Source organism: Anomaloglossus baeobatrachus, chromosome 2, assembly GCF_048569485.1.
Source record: "Anomaloglossus baeobatrachus isolate aAnoBae1 chromosome 2, aAnoBae1.hap1, whole genome shotgun sequence".
Lineage (NCBI taxonomy): Eukaryota > Metazoa > Chordata > Amphibia > Anura > Aromobatidae > Anomaloglossus > Anomaloglossus baeobatrachus.
Genome location: NC_134354.1, coordinates 654,759,511 through 654,778,749, shown reverse-complemented (window position 1 = coordinate 654,778,749; position 19,239 = coordinate 654,759,511). Strand labels below are relative to the sequence as shown.

The 19,239-nt window shown below is 46.5% G+C and overlaps 1 protein-coding gene across 4 annotated transcripts in view; it reads right to left on the bottom strand.

Moving 5' to 3' along the window:
* Positions 1 to 19,239, bottom strand: part of LOC142290493 (retinol dehydrogenase 7-like) — an 81,777-nt gene that overhangs the window by 42,751 nt on the left and 19,787 nt on the right. For all 4 annotated transcript variants that reach the window (XM_075334458.1, XM_075334455.1, XM_075334457.1 and 1 more), the window contains one exon: positions 5,713 to 6,042. In XM_075334458.1, the coding sequence (XP_075190573.1) occupies positions 5,713 to 6,022 (310 nt within the window). In that variant the 5' untranslated portion in view covers positions 6,023 to 6,042. The remainder of the gene's footprint in view (positions 1 to 5,712; positions 6,043 to 19,239) is intronic.

The following is a 19,239-nucleotide window of genomic DNA, read 5'->3' as shown; positions in this document are numbered from 1 at the left end:
ACACTGGATTTCCATACAGATTTTGGCTGGATGGCAACTGGACTAATACTGACATGGCAAATCTATAACTGAGGACTGGCCTTACTGCGATGGGCTCTGTAGCTTTAGGGTCTTTAGGTATAAACTCTAGGTCTCTTTGACTATAGCTGGCAGGACACTGAGTGCCAATCGCCAGTGTCCACACCTGTCTGGATTCTGCATTTAGATTCCCTGCATAAGGCAGGAACGTGCCTTTATATTTCACCACAGTGATCAGACTATAGAGCAGGGGTCTCAAACTCGGCTGGGTGTATGGGCCGCACAGACGAAAAAAAAATAATTTGGGGGCCGCATTATGTCAGCATTATTTTGAGTTTTTTTAAAATGTTATCCCTTTCTTGTAACTAATAGTATTACAATTAGCACTATATAAAAAAATTTTTGCCAACATCTTTTAGTAATATTTCCCATCTTGTTGTAATGTGCCCATCCTTGTCCCCTTGTAGTATTGTGCCCCATCCTACTCCCCATCCTGTAGTGATGTCTCCATCCTTGTCCCCATCTTGTAGTAATGTGTCTCATCCTTGTCCCCATCCTATCATAATGTCCCCAGCCTTGTTCCCATCCTGTAGTAATGTCCCATCCAATAGTAATGTGCCTATCTTTGTCCCCATCCTATAGTAAAGTCCCTATCCTATAGTAATGTCCCCAGCCTTATCCCTATCCTATAGTAATGTTTCACACCCATGTCCCTATCCTGTAGTACTGTGCCCATCCTAGTCCCCATCCTACAGTAATGTGCCCACCTTGTCCTCTTCCCATAGTAATGTCCACATCCTACAGTAATGAGCTCAACTTGTCCCCATCCTATAGTCATGTGCCCACCTTGTCCCCATCCTATAGTCATGTGCCCACCTTGTCCCCATCCTATAGTAATGTCCCCATCCTATAGTAATGTTCCCAGCCTTGTCCCCATTCTATAGTAATGTCCCCATCCAATAGTATTGTGCGCATCCTTGTAATGTCCCCATCCCATAGTAATATGCCAACCTTGTCCCCATCCTATAGTAATGTCCCCAGCCTTGTCCCCATTCTATAGTAATGTCCCCATTCTATACTAATGTCCCCATCCTATAGTAATGTGCCCATCCTTGCAATGTCCCCATCCTTTAGTAATGTCCCCATCCTATAGTAATGTCCCCATCCTATAGTAATGTCCCCATCCTATAGTAATGTCCCCAGCCTTGTCGGCAGCCTATAGTAATGTCCCCAGCCTTGTCCCCATCCTATAGTAATATCCCCAGCCTTGTCCCCATCCTATAGTGATGTCCCCAGCCTTGTCCCCATCCTATAGTAATGTCCCCAGCCTTGTCCCCATCATATAGTAATGTCCCCAGCCTTGTCCCCATCATATAGTAATGCAAAGAAGAGGGGAGCCAGCACTGCTCATGAATGGCATGCAACAATGAAAAAATAAAAAGTGTAAAATTCACAAATTCATTCCTACTGTAACAATTCAATGAGATTTTTTGCAAATTATTGATCAATGATTTGAGCCCCCCTGCCCCGTCACGGCAAATCTCTATAGGGGGGTCCCTACACTATGTCATAAATTAATATCGTACCATAAGGTCTCATATAATGACTTGAACAGGACATATAAGAACACCACTTACCCAGGGAATGTCAGAACCGCTCCCATGCTGCAAGGACTGACAACTGCGAATAAAGGCAGCCCAGGTGCCAGTGTGTGTGGCAGAACCACACACCCCAGCACAATGTCAGAACTGGCCCTCACAGTGCCAGACCAGCAAGCATGGATGAAGGGCGGAACAGCCTCAGGCAGGTGGTGCTTAAATAATGATGCCTATGGACCAGGGGGCGGTGGCTGTGTGTGAACAGGCACCAACATGAATTTTGATGGCAACAGAAGGAATTTGCAAACCACACTGGGCGTGCACGGCATGGTGGCAGTCAACCACCTGACCAGTAACGCAAAGAAGAGGGGAGCCAGCACTGCTCATGAATGGCATGCAACAATGAAAAAATAAAAAGTGTAAAATTCACAAATTCATTCCTACTGTAACAATTCAATGAGATTTTTTGCAAATTATTGATCAATGATTTGAGCCCCCCTGCCCCGTCACGTCACTTTTTATTTTTTCATTGTTGCATGCCATTCATGAGCAGTGCTGGCTCCCCTCTTCTTTGCGTTACTGGTCAGGTGGTTGACTGCCACCATGCCGTGCACGCCCAGTGTGGTTTGCAAATTCCTTCTGTTGCCATCAAAATTCATGTTGGTGCCTGTTCACACACAGCCACCGCCCCCTGGTCCATAGGCATCATTATTTAAGCACCACCTGCCTGAGGCTGTTCCGCCCTTCATCCATGCTTGCTGGTCTGGCACTGTGAGGGCCAGTTCTGACATTGTGCTGGGGTGTGTGGTTCTGCCACACACACTGGCACCTGGGCTGCCTTTATTCGCAGTTGTCAGTCCTTGCAGCATGGGAGCGGTTCTGACATTCCCTGGGTAAGTGGTGTTCTTATATGTCCTGTTCAAGTCATTATATGAGACCTTATGGTACGATATTAATTTATGACATAGTGTAGGGACCCCCCTATAGAGATTTGCCGTGACGGGGCAGGGGGGCTCAAATCATTGATCAATAATTTGCAAAAAATCTCATTGAATTGTTACAGTAGGAATGAATTTGTGAATTTTACACTTTTTATTTTTTCATTGTTGCATGCCATTCATGAGCAGTGCTGGCTCCCCTCTTCTTTGCGTTACTGGTCAGGTGGTTGACTGCCACCATGCCGTGCACGCCCAGTGTGGTTTGCAAATTCCTTCTGTTGCCATCAAAATTCATGTTGGTGCCTGTTCACACACAGCCACCGCCCCCTGGTCCATAGGCATCATTATTTAAGCACCACCTGCCTGAGGCTGTTCCGCCCTTCATCCATGCTTGCTGGTCTGGCACTGTGAGGGCCAGTTCTGACATTGTGCTGGGGTGTGTGGTTCTGCCACACACACTGGCACCTGGGCTGCCTTTATTCGCAGTTGTCAGTCCTTGCAGCATGGGAGCGGTTCTGACATTCCCTGGGTAAGTGGTGTTCTTATATGTCCTGTTCAAGTCATTATATGAGACCTTATGGTACGATATTAATTTATGACATAGTGTAGGGACCCCCCTATAGAGATTTGCCGTGACGGGGCAGGGGGGCTCAAATCATTGATCAATAATTTGCAAAAAATCTCATTGAATTGTTAGAGTAGGAATGAATTTGTGAATTTTACACTTTTTATTTTTTCATTGTTGCATGCCATTCATGAGCAGTGCTGGCTCCCCTCTTCTTTGCATCATATAGTAATGTCCCCAGCCTTGTCCCGATCCTATAGTAATATCCCCAGCCTTGTCCCCATCCTATAATAATGTCCCCAGCCTTGTCCCCATTCTATAGTAATGTGCCCACCTTGTCCCCATCCTGTAGTAATGGGTGGGGGCAGCGGTGGCTGAAAGGGGGCAGTGGCTATAACTGACTGATCGCTCTCCAATCCTCAGCTTCCACAGACACCAGAGTGAAGCTGAGGGGAGCGGTCTCCGGACCCAGATCCACAGTGATTGGAGAAATCGCTCATAAGGCCGGTCTCTCCAGAACTGGGGGCAGGTGAAACAGAGGTCACCCAGCTCCAGCCAATGATCAGTGCTATAGCTGCACTGATCATGGCTGGATTTCAATGTTTCAACCATTTTCAATGGCTGAAACTTTACAGTGGCTGTGATTGGCTAAGCGGCGTTCATCAGCCAATCAGAGCCTCCGTAGGTCCAGGGAGGAGACACCACCCCTCTTGAGGTCCCCTCCTCCCCGAATCTAAGGTATTTGCAAAGCGATCACAGCCACCGGGGCTTCGGGGCCGCGATTTCGCCATGACGTACTGGATACGTCAAGGGTCCTTAAGTACCAGGTCACCAAGACGTACCCAGTACGTCATAAGTCGCTAAGGGGTTAATGTGCCGTCCTTCACATACACATACAACAAAAAACACCATTCTTCTCACCTGTCCCGCGTTCCCTCGGCTGCCTCATCTCTGCTTCTTGCTGTCTGCAGGCCGTGCCCCCGGTGACTATCGCGGCAGGTGCAGGGGCCGCAGCCCTTGTCAGTGATTTCTGTCAGGTGATTGTTTTGCCTGCGCTGTGCGTGCAGAGTCAGGCTCTCTGTACACAACATTTCCAATGCAGCTTTGGAGAAATAGTTGTGCACAGAGTGCTGGAGTCTCTGCGCAGAGCCTGCAAAACAATCATCTTGCATAAATAGCTGACAGTGGCTGCAGCCCCTGCGCGATAGTGAATAGGAGCCCGGGCATGGGGGCCGCACAAAGCAGCCTGAGGGGCTGCGTGCGGCCCGCGGGCCGCGTGTTTGAGACCTCTGCTATAGAGGGTGTTAATCGACATCCTCCAATATAGTCTCTTGCCAACCCTTATACCACCACATCTTGGTCTCCAGTGGTATTACAGAGCAATAACTTACATTTAGGGTTCTTTTACACTGGTGTATATAATGGAAGAGTGTAATATAAGAAAAAAAAATCACATTGCACTCAGACCAATGTTAATTAATGAGACAGAGCAGATCTGCAAATTTTTCCTCAGCTCAAATCGGACTGAGGAAAAAAATAGCAGCATGTTGTGATTACACTCGTTAATCGAACATAACTGTTCAATGCAAGTCAATGGTTGTGGAAAAAAATTGGGCACCACATGCATGTCCATGTGGCATCCGTGTGGCATCCGTTTTTCACAGATACATTACCATTCTGTAGCTTAGAACACTTTACATGGTGCTGTAAATGACTATAGAGCGTTTCCATACAGATGACATATGGATGCTAGGTGAGAAAAAATAAATAAAAAAATTGCACTTACATACCACTCGCATACCATACAGAATACTTTTTTTTTTTTTTATACGCCAGTGTGAGAGAACCCTTATGACGGCGTCACACAGGACGATCTATCGTGCGATCGCACGAGCGATCGTACCCGCCCCCGTCGTTTGTGCGTCACGGGCAATTAGTTGCCCGTGGCGCACAAAGTCGGTAACCCCTATCACACATACTTATCTCCCGAACGACCTCGCTGTGGGCGGCGAACATCCTCTTCCTGAAGGGGGAGGGACGTTCGGTGTCACAGCGACATCACACAGCGGCCGGCCAATAGAAGCGGAGGGACGGAGATAAGCGCCCACCTCTTTCCTTCCGCATTGCCGGTAAGCTGTGTTCGTCGTTCACGGGGTGTCACACGGAGTGATGTGTGCTGCCTCGGGAACAATGAACAATTGGAGCACAGAAGGAGGACCGACTTTTTCAAAATGAACGACGTGTGAATGAGCAACGATAAGGTGAGTATTTCTGCTCGTTCACAGTCATTCCTAGGTGTCACACGGTACGATATGTCTAACGATGCCGGATGTGCGTCACTAACGACGTGACCCTGACGACATATCCCCCGATATATCGTACCGTGTGACGCCGGCATTAATCTGACAGGATGACAGCGGGAAATATGTCAAAGCAGGAATTATTTCACAGGCTCCTATGAATGCTGAAACATTTGTACTTTCTCCTTCTGGGTCATTACAGGTGTGGCAGTGGTGTTTTTTTTCTTTCAGAAAATCATATACTACTGATAGTGTACAGTAATGTAGGTAGGTAAGGGAACACAAAAGATTACCTGAACTTCCAACTGTGGCTGCCACCCTTTCAGACGCAGAGCTCACACTTTTACTGTCGGTAACATCCAGTATTATTGTTTGCAGTCTACTGGACGTCTCTTTCTTTAGATTCTCGGCCCCCTGATCGGTCAGACAAGCAGCCAGAACCTTCATTCCACGTTTGTCTAGCTTTTTCGCCAGTAGGTTTCCGAATCCAGAGTCACATCCAGTGATAAAGACGTATTTGTCTGTGAGATTTTCCAGGATTAGACTTTGTCTGTACCATCTGTACAAGATCAGGCCAAGCACCACCAACAGAAGGAGCCACATGTTGGGAGATGGAATTTATTCTGTAATATAATTGAGTAATCGAAGTTAAAAAGGAGTAAATGTAAGATGGTGGTGGTCGAGTTCCTATGCCTGAAGACACCAACTATTTATATATACTAGCTGTAGTACCCGGGCGTTGCCCGGGATAGTAACTGTCTCTCTGTCTCTCTCCCAGTCTCTGTCTGTGTGTCGCTGTCTGTCTGTCTCTCTGTCTGTCTCTTTCCTTGTCTGTCTGTGTCTATGTCTCTGTCTGACTATTTCTATCTCTGTCTGTATTTGTATCAGTCTGTCGGTCTCCATTTCTGTGTCTGTCTGTCTCTATCTATGTGTCTGTCTCTATGTGTGTGTTTGTCTGTCTCTTTCCCCATCTGTCGCTTTTCCATCTGTCTTGGTCTGTCTCTTTCCAGGTCTGTCTCTTTCCCAGTCTGTCTCTTTGCCCGGCTGACTCTTTCCAGGACTGTCTCTTTTCAGGGCTGTGTCTTTCCCTGTCTGTCTCTTTCCCCAACTGTCTCTTTCCCTGGCTGTCTCTTTCCCCAGCTGTCTCTTTCCCCGGCTGTCTCTTTCCTCGGCTGTCTCTTTCCCCGGCTGTCTCTTTCCCCGGCTGTCTCTTTCCCCGGCTGTCTCTTTCCCTGGCTGTCTCTTTGCCCAGCTGACTCTTTCCAGGTGTGTCTCTCTCTGTCTGTCTCTTTCCCCGTCTGTCTCTTTCCCCGTCTGTCTCTTTCCCCGTCTGTCTCTTTCCCCGTCTGTCTCTTTCCCCGTCTGTCTCTTTCCCCGTCTGTCTCTTTCCCCATCTGTCTCTCTCCAGGGCTGTCTCTCTCCAGGGCTGTCTCTTTCCCTGTCTGTCTCTTTCCAGGTCTGTCTCTTTGCCGAATGACTCTTTATAGGACTGTCTCTTTTCAGGGCTGTCTTTTTCCTCGTCTGTCTCTTTGACCGTCTGTCTCTTTCCCCGTCTGTCTCTTTCCCCGTCTGTCTCTTTCCCCGTCTGTCTCTTTCCCCGTCTGTCTCTTTCCCCGTCTGTCTCTTTCCCCGTCTGTCTCTTTCCCCGGCTGTCTCTTTCCCCGGCTGTCTCTTTCCCCGGCTGTCTCTTTCCCCGGCTGTCTCTTTGCCTGGCTGTCTCTTTGCCCGGCTGTCTCTTTCCAGGGCTGTCTCTGTCTATCTGTCTTTTTTTGTCTCTATCCATCTCTCCACCGACATCTTATTACCTCATGCATAAGCTTCAACTTAGGCTATGTGCGCATGTTGCGTCGGAGTACCTGCAGTTTATTCTGCACGTTTTCCTTCCCTTGGTTTTTGACCAAATGGCTTTTGACCATTTTTTAGCGCTAAAAACGCATGCGTATTTACCTCGTTTTTTAGTGCGTTTTCAGCGCTTTTTACCTGCGTTTTCACCTGCGTTTCTGCAGATGCGTTTTGTAGATCAAGACACTGAGAAATAAAGTTGGAATAGTCAAAAAGAATGAAAAAAGAGAAAAAAAGGATAAAATTAACTTTTAACAAAAATATATGGAACATTATCAATTTTAATGAAATAATAGCGGTTATGCACATTTTAACAGAAAAATAGGTAAAGTTTAATATTTTTTATCATTTAAATTTTCGGTTCTTGTGTGTGTGTAAAGGAACATTATAACCATTTAATTTTATGTTAGAAAAGCATGCGTTTTTGAAGCCAAAAACGCAGTGGAAAAGCAGGTAAAAAGCATGAAAAACGCAGCAAAGTTGATTTTGGTTGCGTTTTGCCATTTCTCATTGACGCCAATGTTAAGGAAACGCTGCAGAAATGGCAAAAACAACTGACATGCTGCTTCTTTTTCTGCATGTTTTTTGACCACAAATATGCAAATTAAACGCTGCAGAAAAAAAAGCAAAGTGCAGACAGGATTTCATCTTTTCCCATAGACTTTGCTGGAAAACAAAAACGCATGCGTTTTAGCGCAAAAACGCTGCAGCTAAAAACGCTGCGGAAACGCGGGTAAAAACGCAACGTGCGCACATAGCCTAACAGTTTTTGTTCCTATAGCAACCACTGACAGTTGTTATTAATAACCTATAGCTCCCACCTCCATTCAGTTTAATGGCGGCAGGATATTAGAGACTAACTGTAAAGCACAGGGTTAAATTTTTCTGTCAAAACATAGTCTACGACGCTCCCTGGGTCACATGAGGCATCTGTCCAAAGTTTCATGATTGTAAATGCGACGGTGCGGATTCCTTTAGCGGACATACATACACACACACACACATACACTCAGCTTTATATATTAGATATATGTGATAAGTTATAAAGTTATATAGGAATGTATAGTGTTAGGCATTGTAATGTATAAGATTTAGCAGAGATCAGAGTTGAGAATGTTACTATATAGAGATGTAGCAGTACTAATGGTGTAACATATGTGCATTGGTATATAATGTAAGATGCTTAATGTGGGAATTATAGGTCTGCAGCTAAGGGTACTTTCACACTTGCGTTGTTTTCCTTCCGTTACAATCCGCCCTTTTGGAAAACAGCGGAATCCGTTAACGGATTCCGCTGTTTCCCATAGACTTGTATGGTTGACGAATTGTACCAAAAGGACCTGCGTTGCTTCCGCTGGGCGACGCTCCATTGCTTCCGCCCAGCGGGAGGAACGCAGCATGTAACGATGTTTTGAGCAGCGGAATCCTCTAGATTTCACTGCGCATGCTCTTTTTTTTTTTTTAAATCAAACTTTATTTTGGCTCGCGGTGGCCGAACGTTCAGCTGAGCGCCCGGCCGTCGGCAAGCGACAGCGCTCAGCTGAGCGCCCGCCGGCATGCCTGGGCGCCAGCGGCAAGTGACAGCGCTCAGTTGAGCGCCCACCCGCCGGCAAGTGACAGCGCTCAGCTGATCACCCAGCGGTCGGCTGCAGGGAGCGATCAGCTGATCACCCGGCGGCCGGCAAGTGACAGCGCTCAGCTGATCACCGGCGGTCGGCTGCAGGGAGCGATCAGCTGATCATTCACAATAGTCTGCCGCTGGTAAAACTGTAAAAAAAATCAAAACGAATTGCGTTGTTTTGCAGCATCCGTTGCATCCATTGTGCCACTATATGCAACACATTCGCTGCATCCGTTACACAACACAATGCAACGGATACCGTTCAACACAAGTGTGAAACTAGCCTAAGGCTATGTCCGCACGTTGCTTTTTACCTGCTTTTTACCTGCTTTTTTGCTGCTTTTTCAACTGCAGCGTTTAATGCCAAAATGGTTGTGTTCTGCTTTTCAAGCAAAGTCTATGGGAATTTGGGTTTCTTGTCCGCACTATGCAGTTCAAACTGCAGCCTTTTTGTGGCAGAACTTTGGTCAAAAACTCAGCTTTGCAGTGCAAAACCCAAATGGCAAAAACAACTGACATGTCAGTTGTTTTTGCCATTTGGGTTTTGCACTTCAAAGCTGAGTTTTTGACCAAAGTTCTGCAACAAAAAGGCAGCAGTTTGAACTGCATAGTGCGGACAAGAAACCCAAATTCCCATAGACTTTGCTTGAAAAGCAGAACACAACCATTTTGGCATTAAACGCTGCAGTTGAAAAAGCAGCAAAAAAGCAGGTAAAAAGCAGGTAAAAAGCAACGTGCGGACATAGCCTTAGAGACCTGGCAACAGACAGTTTGAATATGCCTATAGGGGAGGAGCTAGTGCTGAGGGAGTGAAACGCTTTATGTGAGAGCGTCAGTTAGGGCCCAGCCTGTGACAGAAACAGACCTCAAGTCTGAGGCGCAGCAGAGCCGCATAGTATGAGTGATTTGTGAATAGCAAGAAAACCAAAAATCACAGAAGCAAGAATATAATAAGAAAATAGCCACCTGCAAAGCAGATAGTGACTGGAGCAAGATCCCTATCCACTGAGCAAGTGAGTGAATAAGAAGTTCACACATTTGTTTTTTACAATCAGGCACAATCCGGTTTGTGCCTGATGCAACGGATCCATCTCAGATTGTGTAAAAACTGATGTGACGGATCCTTTTTTTTTTTAATGCTGAGAGAGAGAGACCTCATCATCACCGCACAAACACCGGCACTAGCGCATGCATCATCACCGCACAAACACCGGCACTAGCGCACGCATCATCACCGCACACACCCCGACACTAGCGCACGCATCATCATCGCACACGCCCCGGCACTACCGCACGCATTATCACTGCACACACCCCGGCACTACCGCACGCATTATCACTGCACACACCCCGGCACTAGCGCATGCATCATCACCGCACATGCCCCGGCACAAGCGCACGCATCATCATCGCACACACCCCGGCACTAGCACACGCATCATCACCGCACACGCCCCGGTACTAGCGCGTGCATCATCACCACACACACCCCGGTACTAGCACACGCATCATCACCGGACATACACCGGAACTAGTGCACGCATCATCACCGCACATGTCCCGGCACTAGCGCAGGCATCATCACCGCACACACCCCGGCACTACCTCAGTGACGTCACCGCTGACAGCGCGATTCACTTCAGTTGCTGCGTGGATAGAGAGCTGCGATGTTCTACTGCCGCTCCTGTCAGCTTCATGTAACAGAGCTTAAAGTGTCGTGGGACCTCTGTGGATTACGTCGGACCTGGAGGGGTATTTGGGGATTTTAATAAAATGGTGAAAGAGGGTGTTTTTTGTCTTTTATTCCAAATAAAGTATTTTTTTGGGTGTATGTGTTTATTTACTTTCACTTACAGGTTAATCATTAAGGGTGTCTCGTAGACACCTGCCATGAGTAACCCCTTATTACCCCGATTGCCACCGCACCAGGGCAATTCGGGATGAGGCGGGTAGAGACCCAGGACTGTCGCATCTAATGGATGCGGCAATTCCGGGCTGCTGTTGGCTGATATTTTTAGGCTGGGGGGCTCCCCATAACATGGAGCTCCCCATCCTGAGAATACCAGCCTTCAGCCATGTGGCTTTATCTTGGCTGGTATCAAAATTGGGGGGGACCACACGGCTTTTTTTTAAAATTGTTTATTTATTTTACTGCAAGATATAGACCCGCCCAGCAGCGGCTGTGATTGGTTGAAGTGTGACAGCTGTCACTCAGCGTGGGGGTGTGTCTGAGTGCAACCAATCATAGGCGTCGGTGGGGGAAGCAGTGAATACGAGATTGAATAATGGGTGGCCGGCATTTTCAAATCAGGAGAAGCCGCCGGAGCTTAGTGACAGCCGTGCAGTGCCGCGCCGGTGATCGGTGAGTGGGTGAGAGTGAGTGAATGAGTAAGTGAATGAGAGAGTTTGAGAGAGAGTGAGTGATTGATTTTCTGACAAGCAATGAATTTATATCACTTCTGGGCATGCTCAGAAGTAACAACCCGATATGGTACATGCTTCCACCGTATCCGGTGCGCATAGACTTTCATTATGCACCATGCCGCACGCAGCGCTATGCAGTTTTTTGCCTCTGGCAAAAAACATTCCTCTTTGCATCCTATGTGGCCATCGGAGTGACGATTTTTGCCGTATCTGGCAAAAAACGGATCAAACGCAAGTATATGCGGCACAATCCGGCACTAATAAAAGTCAATGAGGAAAAACCGCACCCGGTGGAAAAAAAAACGGATGCGTTTTTCCCGCAAAGCGCCGGATTGTGCTGCACAGCAAAAATCTGATGTGTGAACATACCCTAAGGGAGATGCCCAGCAGTACGTCCCTTAATAACTTATAGCTCAAGAAGACGAAGGCCTGAAAGGAAGAGGGAGCCGGCGAATAGAAAGAGAAGAGGGAAGCAGTTCCAGAAGCATCAGGAGGCTAATAGCCTCATCCGGCCATATTGGCACAATCCTAAAGGGAGAAAAATATGAAGCAGAGCAGCAGTAAAGACAGAGTGACTTTAGAGCGCTTGGATATCAGGTCATGCTGGATGGTGGGGAGCGGGTCAGGATTATGGGGATGAATAAGAACATTTAAGATGGAACATGCTGCAAGACTATGTCTGAAGTTACCCCTTAATGTGTTTGAAATGTCTGAAAAGCAATGTGCCCACTTCCGTGTGTGTGCAGTTATCAGTAATCAACTGTCCAGTAAAGACTTTATGTTCGAAGAAGTTGTGGTTTCCTCGCTGGAGCGAAATACTATCTGGTCCTGGCCAGCCGAAACCATCGGCAATATGCGGCCTGCGAGGGGATATCGCTACTGAAATGCACCACACACCCAGCAAGGACCCCCATTTTCATGTAGCATGCCAGGCGCACCAGACGATTACCTCGCTCATAACTACCACCCTGCACCATGTTACATAACCCTACTAAGCCATCTATATGTTAATGTGTGCACAGAGCCTTAGTCAATGAGTTGGAGAAGATGGTCAGTTTTTTTCTCATTCAGATTCTGAATGAGAAAAAAGTTGCAGCAAGCTGCGAGTAGATGCCCAAATTGTGCGAGAATCGCCAATACAAGTCAATGGGTGTGAGAAAAAAGTGGACGCCACACATGCATCACACGGACCATCCTAGTGACATCCGTTTTTATGGATACATAACTATCATGTAATAGAAGTTAGAACAAACAACATTCACGGGTTATCAAGCCGTGCCATAATGTGTACATGGATAGAGCCATATACAGAACATAAATGCAGAAAAAAGGAAGAAAAACTGTACAACGGCAATTTTGTGAAATTAGAAAATGAGTTTATTGAGTATTTAATATAAACAGGAAAATTGCATAAAAGGATTAAAAGGGACTTTGGTGAGAGGACCAGCAGGTGGCGTACTCACTCCACAGAAACCAGGAAACCCCTGGATCCTCACTCCACGACTCAGGTATATGTTATATTATTACTGAATTTGAGGTTTTTTTTGCTTTTCTCAATTGCATCTGCTTGATGTCCTCCAAATACCACAATTTTTTACCTTGGATACTTAGTCTCTATGGTATGTGGCAGTGGCCTTTTACATTTAACTTTGTAAGTGGTGGCTGGTGGACATTTTTGTGTGGTGCTTTTGTCTAGCTGCAATTTTATGTCTCTTTCACTCTATTTCTTCTTACAATACCACTGAGCTGTGGAGTGCGTACGCCACCTGCTGGTCCTCTCACCAAAGTCCCTTTTAATCATTTTATGCAATTTTCCTGTTTATATTAAATACTCAATAAACTCATTTTCTAATTTCACAAAATTGCCGTTGTACAGTTTTTCTTCCTTTTTTCTATAACTATCATGTAGCATAAAACACTGTAAATGGTCCTGTAGATGACTGTAAATTAGTAATAGTTGCTGAGAAAAAAAACGGATAGCACACTGACAGTACACAGATGGAAAGTGAGAAAAAAAATCACCCACTTGCACAGCACACATATGACAAATGGACTACCACACGGATACCACTCTTCCAACTTTTCAGGAGGGGCATTGGACCGATTTTTCATATGCTCGTGTGACTCAAGCCATAGTAGGGCTCTAGATGGGGGTGGACCCTGGAGTCGTTGGTGTGGTTAATCTACCACTTACAGTGGTGATGTGGTTCCCTCGAGCTGGGTCTGACAGTTAAGGGGAAAAATATTTGAAAAATTTGGTTTATGTGAGTGTCGGATCTTGTAGCTCCAGTGACCTCCCCCATTCAGTAATTATAATTGTTATTTCCACTGTGGCCAATTTATTCCAAATTAAGTCTCCTGTATGTTTTATTACAGATTAAAGGGAGCTGAACGGTGAGGATAATAAATGAGGGGAAGCTGGAATGAAATTAATCAGCCATACCCGGTCATGTGTATGACCAATACATTTGACCTCACATTTTCTGCTGCTTTGTACTATGTCCACTTTTTTGCTTCATACCACTCAACAAGCAACAATATGAGCAAATGGAACCACTACAAATTTCGGAGGAGTGAGTGCATTAAGTCACAAAATGTATATGTTGTTTTTATCTTTATGTCATTAGATGGTATAATGAAGAACAATGTTTTCTGCTTATAGAAATAGTATTTCACAAAAAAATAGGTGTTGTGAATAAATTACAAAAAATGAAAAAAAAATTCTTCAAATCCCCATCAAAACCAATAACATCTATATTTCTCTAGATTTTTCTTGAAAGCCAACTCAGATTTTAAAACTCTATGTGAATATACGCTTTAAGTTTGGGGTAGTTTTCCAAATCTCATTGGCATAAGCTAACAGTACAAGCAATAATGTGGCTTTCCCATTAAAATTAGTAGGAAACATATTGGCAGGATATTTGAAGCATTTTTAATGTGAATTTGAGAGTAAATCCACTTAAAAAATTCACTGAAAATGTTTTTGTCTGAAAAGATCCAGTGGGTCTGCTCACATGAAGATTTTCTGAGTTAGAAAAATCTAATGTGGGTTTTTAGACAAATTCACATCTCCATGTGAATTTTGTGGTGTTTATATAGAACTTTTTCATTATCTTTTTAAAGAGTAGAAAAGAAGCATCAATGTCAATTCTTGAGGCATTTCTGCTTAAGAAATCCCTCGAAATTTGACAAGTTAAGCAACTAATTTACAAAAAACAATACTATACCAAAAACGTAAATTGTTAAAAGTTTCCTGGATGGATTTTTCAGTCTGAAAAATCTATGTAAAAAACCTCAATGAGAGTCTACCTCATAGAGGAATGCAATCAAAGAAGTGACATTTTAATTCCTTTCTTAGTTATGGTTCATTTAAGCCTATTTCACGATATGCATACAAGCCACAATGCCCGGCATGACCACATGTATCGTGGCCTCACATACAGTGGGTATGGAAAGTATTCAGACCTCTTTAAAATTTTCACTCTTTGTTTCATTGCAGCCATTTGGTAAATTCAAAAAAGTTCATTTTTTTCCCATTAATATATACTCTGCTCCCCACCCTGACAGAACAGGAAACAGAAATATAGACATTTTTGCAAATTTATTAAACAAGAAAAACTAATATAGCACATTGTCATAAGTATTCAGACCCTTTGCTCAGTATTGAGTTGAAGCACCCTTTTGAGCTAGTACAGCCATGAGTCTTCTTGGGAATAATGAAATCAGTTTTTCACACCTGGTATTGGGGATCCTTTGCCATTCTGTGTTGCAGATCCTCTCCAGTTTCATTAGGTTGGATGGTGAACGTTGGTGAAAAGCCATTTTCAGGACTCTCTAGAAATGCTCAATTGGGATTAGGTCAGGGCCCTGGCTGGGCCAGTCAAGAATGGTCTCAGAGTTGTTCTGAAGCCACTCTTTTTTTATTTTAGCTGTGTGCGTAGGGTCATTGTCTTGTTGGAAGGTAAACCTTCGACCAAGTCTGAGGTCCAGAGCACTCTGGAAGAGGTTTCTTCCAGGATATCTCTGTATTTGGCCGAAACCAGTCGTCCTGTCCCTGCAGCTGAAAAACACCCCCATAGCATGATGCTGCCACCGCCATGTTTCACTGTTGAGATTGTATTGGGCAGGTAATGAGCAGTGCCTGGTTTTAACCACACATACTGCTTAGAATTATCACCAAAAAGTTCTATCTTCATCTCATCAGACCAGAGAATCTTATTTCTCATAGTCTGGGAGTCCTTCCTGTGTTTTTTTGCAAACTGTATGCAAGCTTTCATTATGTTTTGCACTGAGGAGAGGCTTCCGTCCAGCCACTCTGCCATAAAAGCCCAACTGGTGGAGGGCTGCAGTGATAGCTGACTTTGTGGAACTTTCTCCCATCTCCCCTACTGCATCTCTAGAGCTCAGACACAGTGATCTTGGGGTTCTTCTTTACCTCTCTTACCAAGGCTTTTCTCCCACGATTGCTCAGTTTGGCTGGACAGACAAGTCTAGAAAGAGTTCTGGTGGTCCCAAACTTCTTCAATGTAAGGATTATGGAGGCCACTGTGCTCTAAGGAAACTTGAGTACTGCAGACATTCTTTTGTAACCTTGGCCAGATCTGTGCCTTGCCACAATTCTGAGCTCCTTGGGCAGTTCCTTTGACCTCTATAATTTTCATTTAGTCTGACATGCACTGTGAGCTGTGAGGTATAGACAGGTTTGTGCCTTTCCAAATGAAGTCCTATCAGTTTAATTAAACCCAGCTGGACTCAAATGAAGGAGTAGAACCATCTCAAGGAGGATCACAAGGAAATGGACATTATGTGACTTAAATATGAGTGTCTGAAAAAGGGTCTGAATACTTCTGAGTCTGTGATATTTCAGTTTTTCTCGTGTAATAAATTAGCAAAAATTTCTACATAACTGCTTTTTTTCTGTCAAGATGGGGTGCAGAGAGTACATTAATGAGGAAAAAATGAACTTTTTTTAATTTACCAAATGGCTGGAATGAAACAGAGTGAAAAATTTAACGGGGTCTGAATACTTTCCATACCCACTGTATACTTATGAGTCTGTAAGTTTGATTTGAGAGTCCCTCGGCTAGTCCAGGCAATGCAGTCCATATACGGACTATAAAAAATATGTCTGTCTAAACCCGGCCCTACTGAGGAGCATTTTATAGCCCTTTTCTGGACTGTCAGAGACTTCCTTACGGAGCTTCAAAGACTGCATTGCTAAATCACATTAAACTGTGAGGTTTTCAAAAGACTTTTCTTAAAGGCTTCATTTCATATTTTCTCTGTGTGTTTATGGACTTGATTGGTTTTCCTCTGCACTTGTTTGCTAATCACCATGTGTCACAATACAAACTTTATCACCTATAAACTGGGTTCAGTTGTGTCTTTGCTCCACGCAAATAGATTCCTGAGTTATCCATTATAATTATTACACAATTGATGCCACTGTCCTGTTGTCTGCCCATAATTTTTGGAAATATGGAGACTCAAAGAGGGCTCTCCAAGTTGTATCTTGTCTGTAGTGGCAGGGTTCTCAGAGGAACAGGCCTACGCCTGTCATTCATCCAATGTTTCATATGTTAATAGTCTAGTACGTTAATGGCAACTACTCTCCTGGGTACCAGGTCACTGTCAACCCGAGTCAGGACATCATTTAGCTTCCACCTTGATGAACACTCCCTCCTTCAAGCCGGGCTCTGCAATGAAACCCCATCCCCTCTTGATGCTAAAATGTTCCACAACACCCTGGTACATCAGGCCTCAGGCGCGGTAGGTGGCGAGCCGCAGGCGCTGCTTCTCCTGGAAGTCTCTGACCTCTGCCTGTGCCCGCCGTACCTCCCGCTGCTCCCACTCCCGGGCCAGCTGGGTGATGATGGCCTGGCAGCCTCCATGGGTGTCCTCCTCAATCCGTACCCACTCTCAGGTGACGACTGCTGACTTCCTGCTACCTGGTTCAGCGTAGCTCAATGCCGGGTCCCCGACAGCGACTGGGTACAGTACCTCAGTCATCAGCACTGATGTTGACCTCCTCCGCGGCTCTCGATGATGTCATCGCCTAGGCTGCCATCACTGGATCAGAGAGTGCTTACTCCTTCTCCAGCGGAGAAAGTGATGTTACCGCTTCTGGTCTCTCTGGCTCTGGGGGTGACACAGCCTGGTCGAGGACGGACCCTGATAGCTGGGTTGGTGTGTACCACCCCGTGCTCGGACGCAGCCGAGCCAATCGGATCCGTGCTCGTTGGTGGGTGACTCGAGCACCTCCGGACCCGGGATCACTTCGCTCTGAAAGGATGCTGGCACTACGTAGGGGGTTAGGTTTACGGCCGGGGCCGTGGATTTTAGTTAAGTTCGTGACGCCACCCACGGGCTGTGGTTAATGTGGACACCACCGCTGCTGTTTACTGGGCACCCCAGGGGAGATGTTGCGCAGCAAAAGTGTTAACCCCTCCGTGGGCAGGGGTGATGGCCCCGGGACCCGATTGGGATGGTATGTTGGTACTTGGCGGTGCAGGGCGGTGCGGGGCCCGAGGGCACAGTTGTACTCACTATGATTGATGCACAAGAGTCTCTGGTAAACAAAGATGATGGTGGTCGGTGCCCGCAACCGGCTGCTTCTGGTCCCCCTACTCGGGTTGGTGGTCTTTGCCTTTCTCCTGCACCGTGTAGTGTGTATGAAGACTGCCTTCGCTTCAGCGACGGGAGTCTGCTCCCCGGCGGTATGTGTGTCGGGAAAGCCTGTTTGCCCGCAGACGCTGGCCCGTGGGATCTCTCTGCCTGTGCGGTGGCTTTCTATCCCCCTCGGTGGGCTGTTGTCTTCAGTCGGGACTTGGGTGGGAAAGGACCTATAGTCCAGACTTCAATCAGTGAATTAACTCAGTCCAGTGGCTTCTGGACCTCGTTTCAGGGTCTGAGTACCCCCCTCTGTACTCCGGTTTCCAGTCGGTTCCCCGGTTCGGTACCGGCGGGCCACTACCCTGTCCCGGTCCCTTACGGTTCCACCTGGCCGTCTTGCCGCCTCCTGCAGGCTAAGGCCACCGTCTGCCTCCTAGGCAGAAGTGAATGGGCTCCGACCTAGACACCTGTTGTCAGTCTGCGGCAGACCTGGGCACAGTTCTGCTGCACTTGAACTTCCCCACTCAGCTCTCTGTGTTTCCTGCCTCAGGCCCTCTGAACTCCTCAGTGGGCGTGTCCAACCACCTGGGCATGCCCCCCTGGTGTGTCTATTAAGCACTGAGGGAGGGTGACTAGGGTTTTAAGGGTGGCTGATGACACCTTTTTAGGGGACGGGTGTTATGCAAGGGCCTACCTGTGGCTACCTGGCTAGTCCAGGGCGTCACAGGTGCAGCCTGGTCAAGCGGTCTCCTCTCTCTTGGGCTCGCATGGCTGCCACCATCTCCATCATCTCCGCCTTCCACTCCTCAACTCGCTCCAGCACAGCCGCTGGACCTCCGCTTCTAGCCTCTCCGTGGTCCAGGTGCCTGGTTGACCAGGGCACTGGTACGATCCCCTGGAGCAGACATGTTGCCTGTAACAGTCCTGGAGGCATTCTGGTGCAGGGCCTCCGGGCTCCCTGCTTCCGGCTTTCTTTTCACGCCTTTTGTTCTGCTGTGGCGCAGTTATTTTTCACAGCAAAATGGCGGCAGTTTTTCAGACAATAAAGTACAGTCCACAAAACACAGTCTTTTAAGGTACACTTCACCTGGTTTGACCGAGTCCAGTTCAATCCTGATCGTGACGCCAGGAAAAAGGGTTGTCGCGCCCAGGGATATGGGGTACTCTGTTCCGTGCGGTGTACGTCTGGGAAATGTCACTGGGGTGGCCATTGTCCGGTTCCATGCTCTGGGCCCTTTATGTAATGGGGTGAATTTTCAGCCAGGGGATTTATGTTAATGTTCATACGTGATGCCACTTGCGGTGTTGTGGCTATATGTGT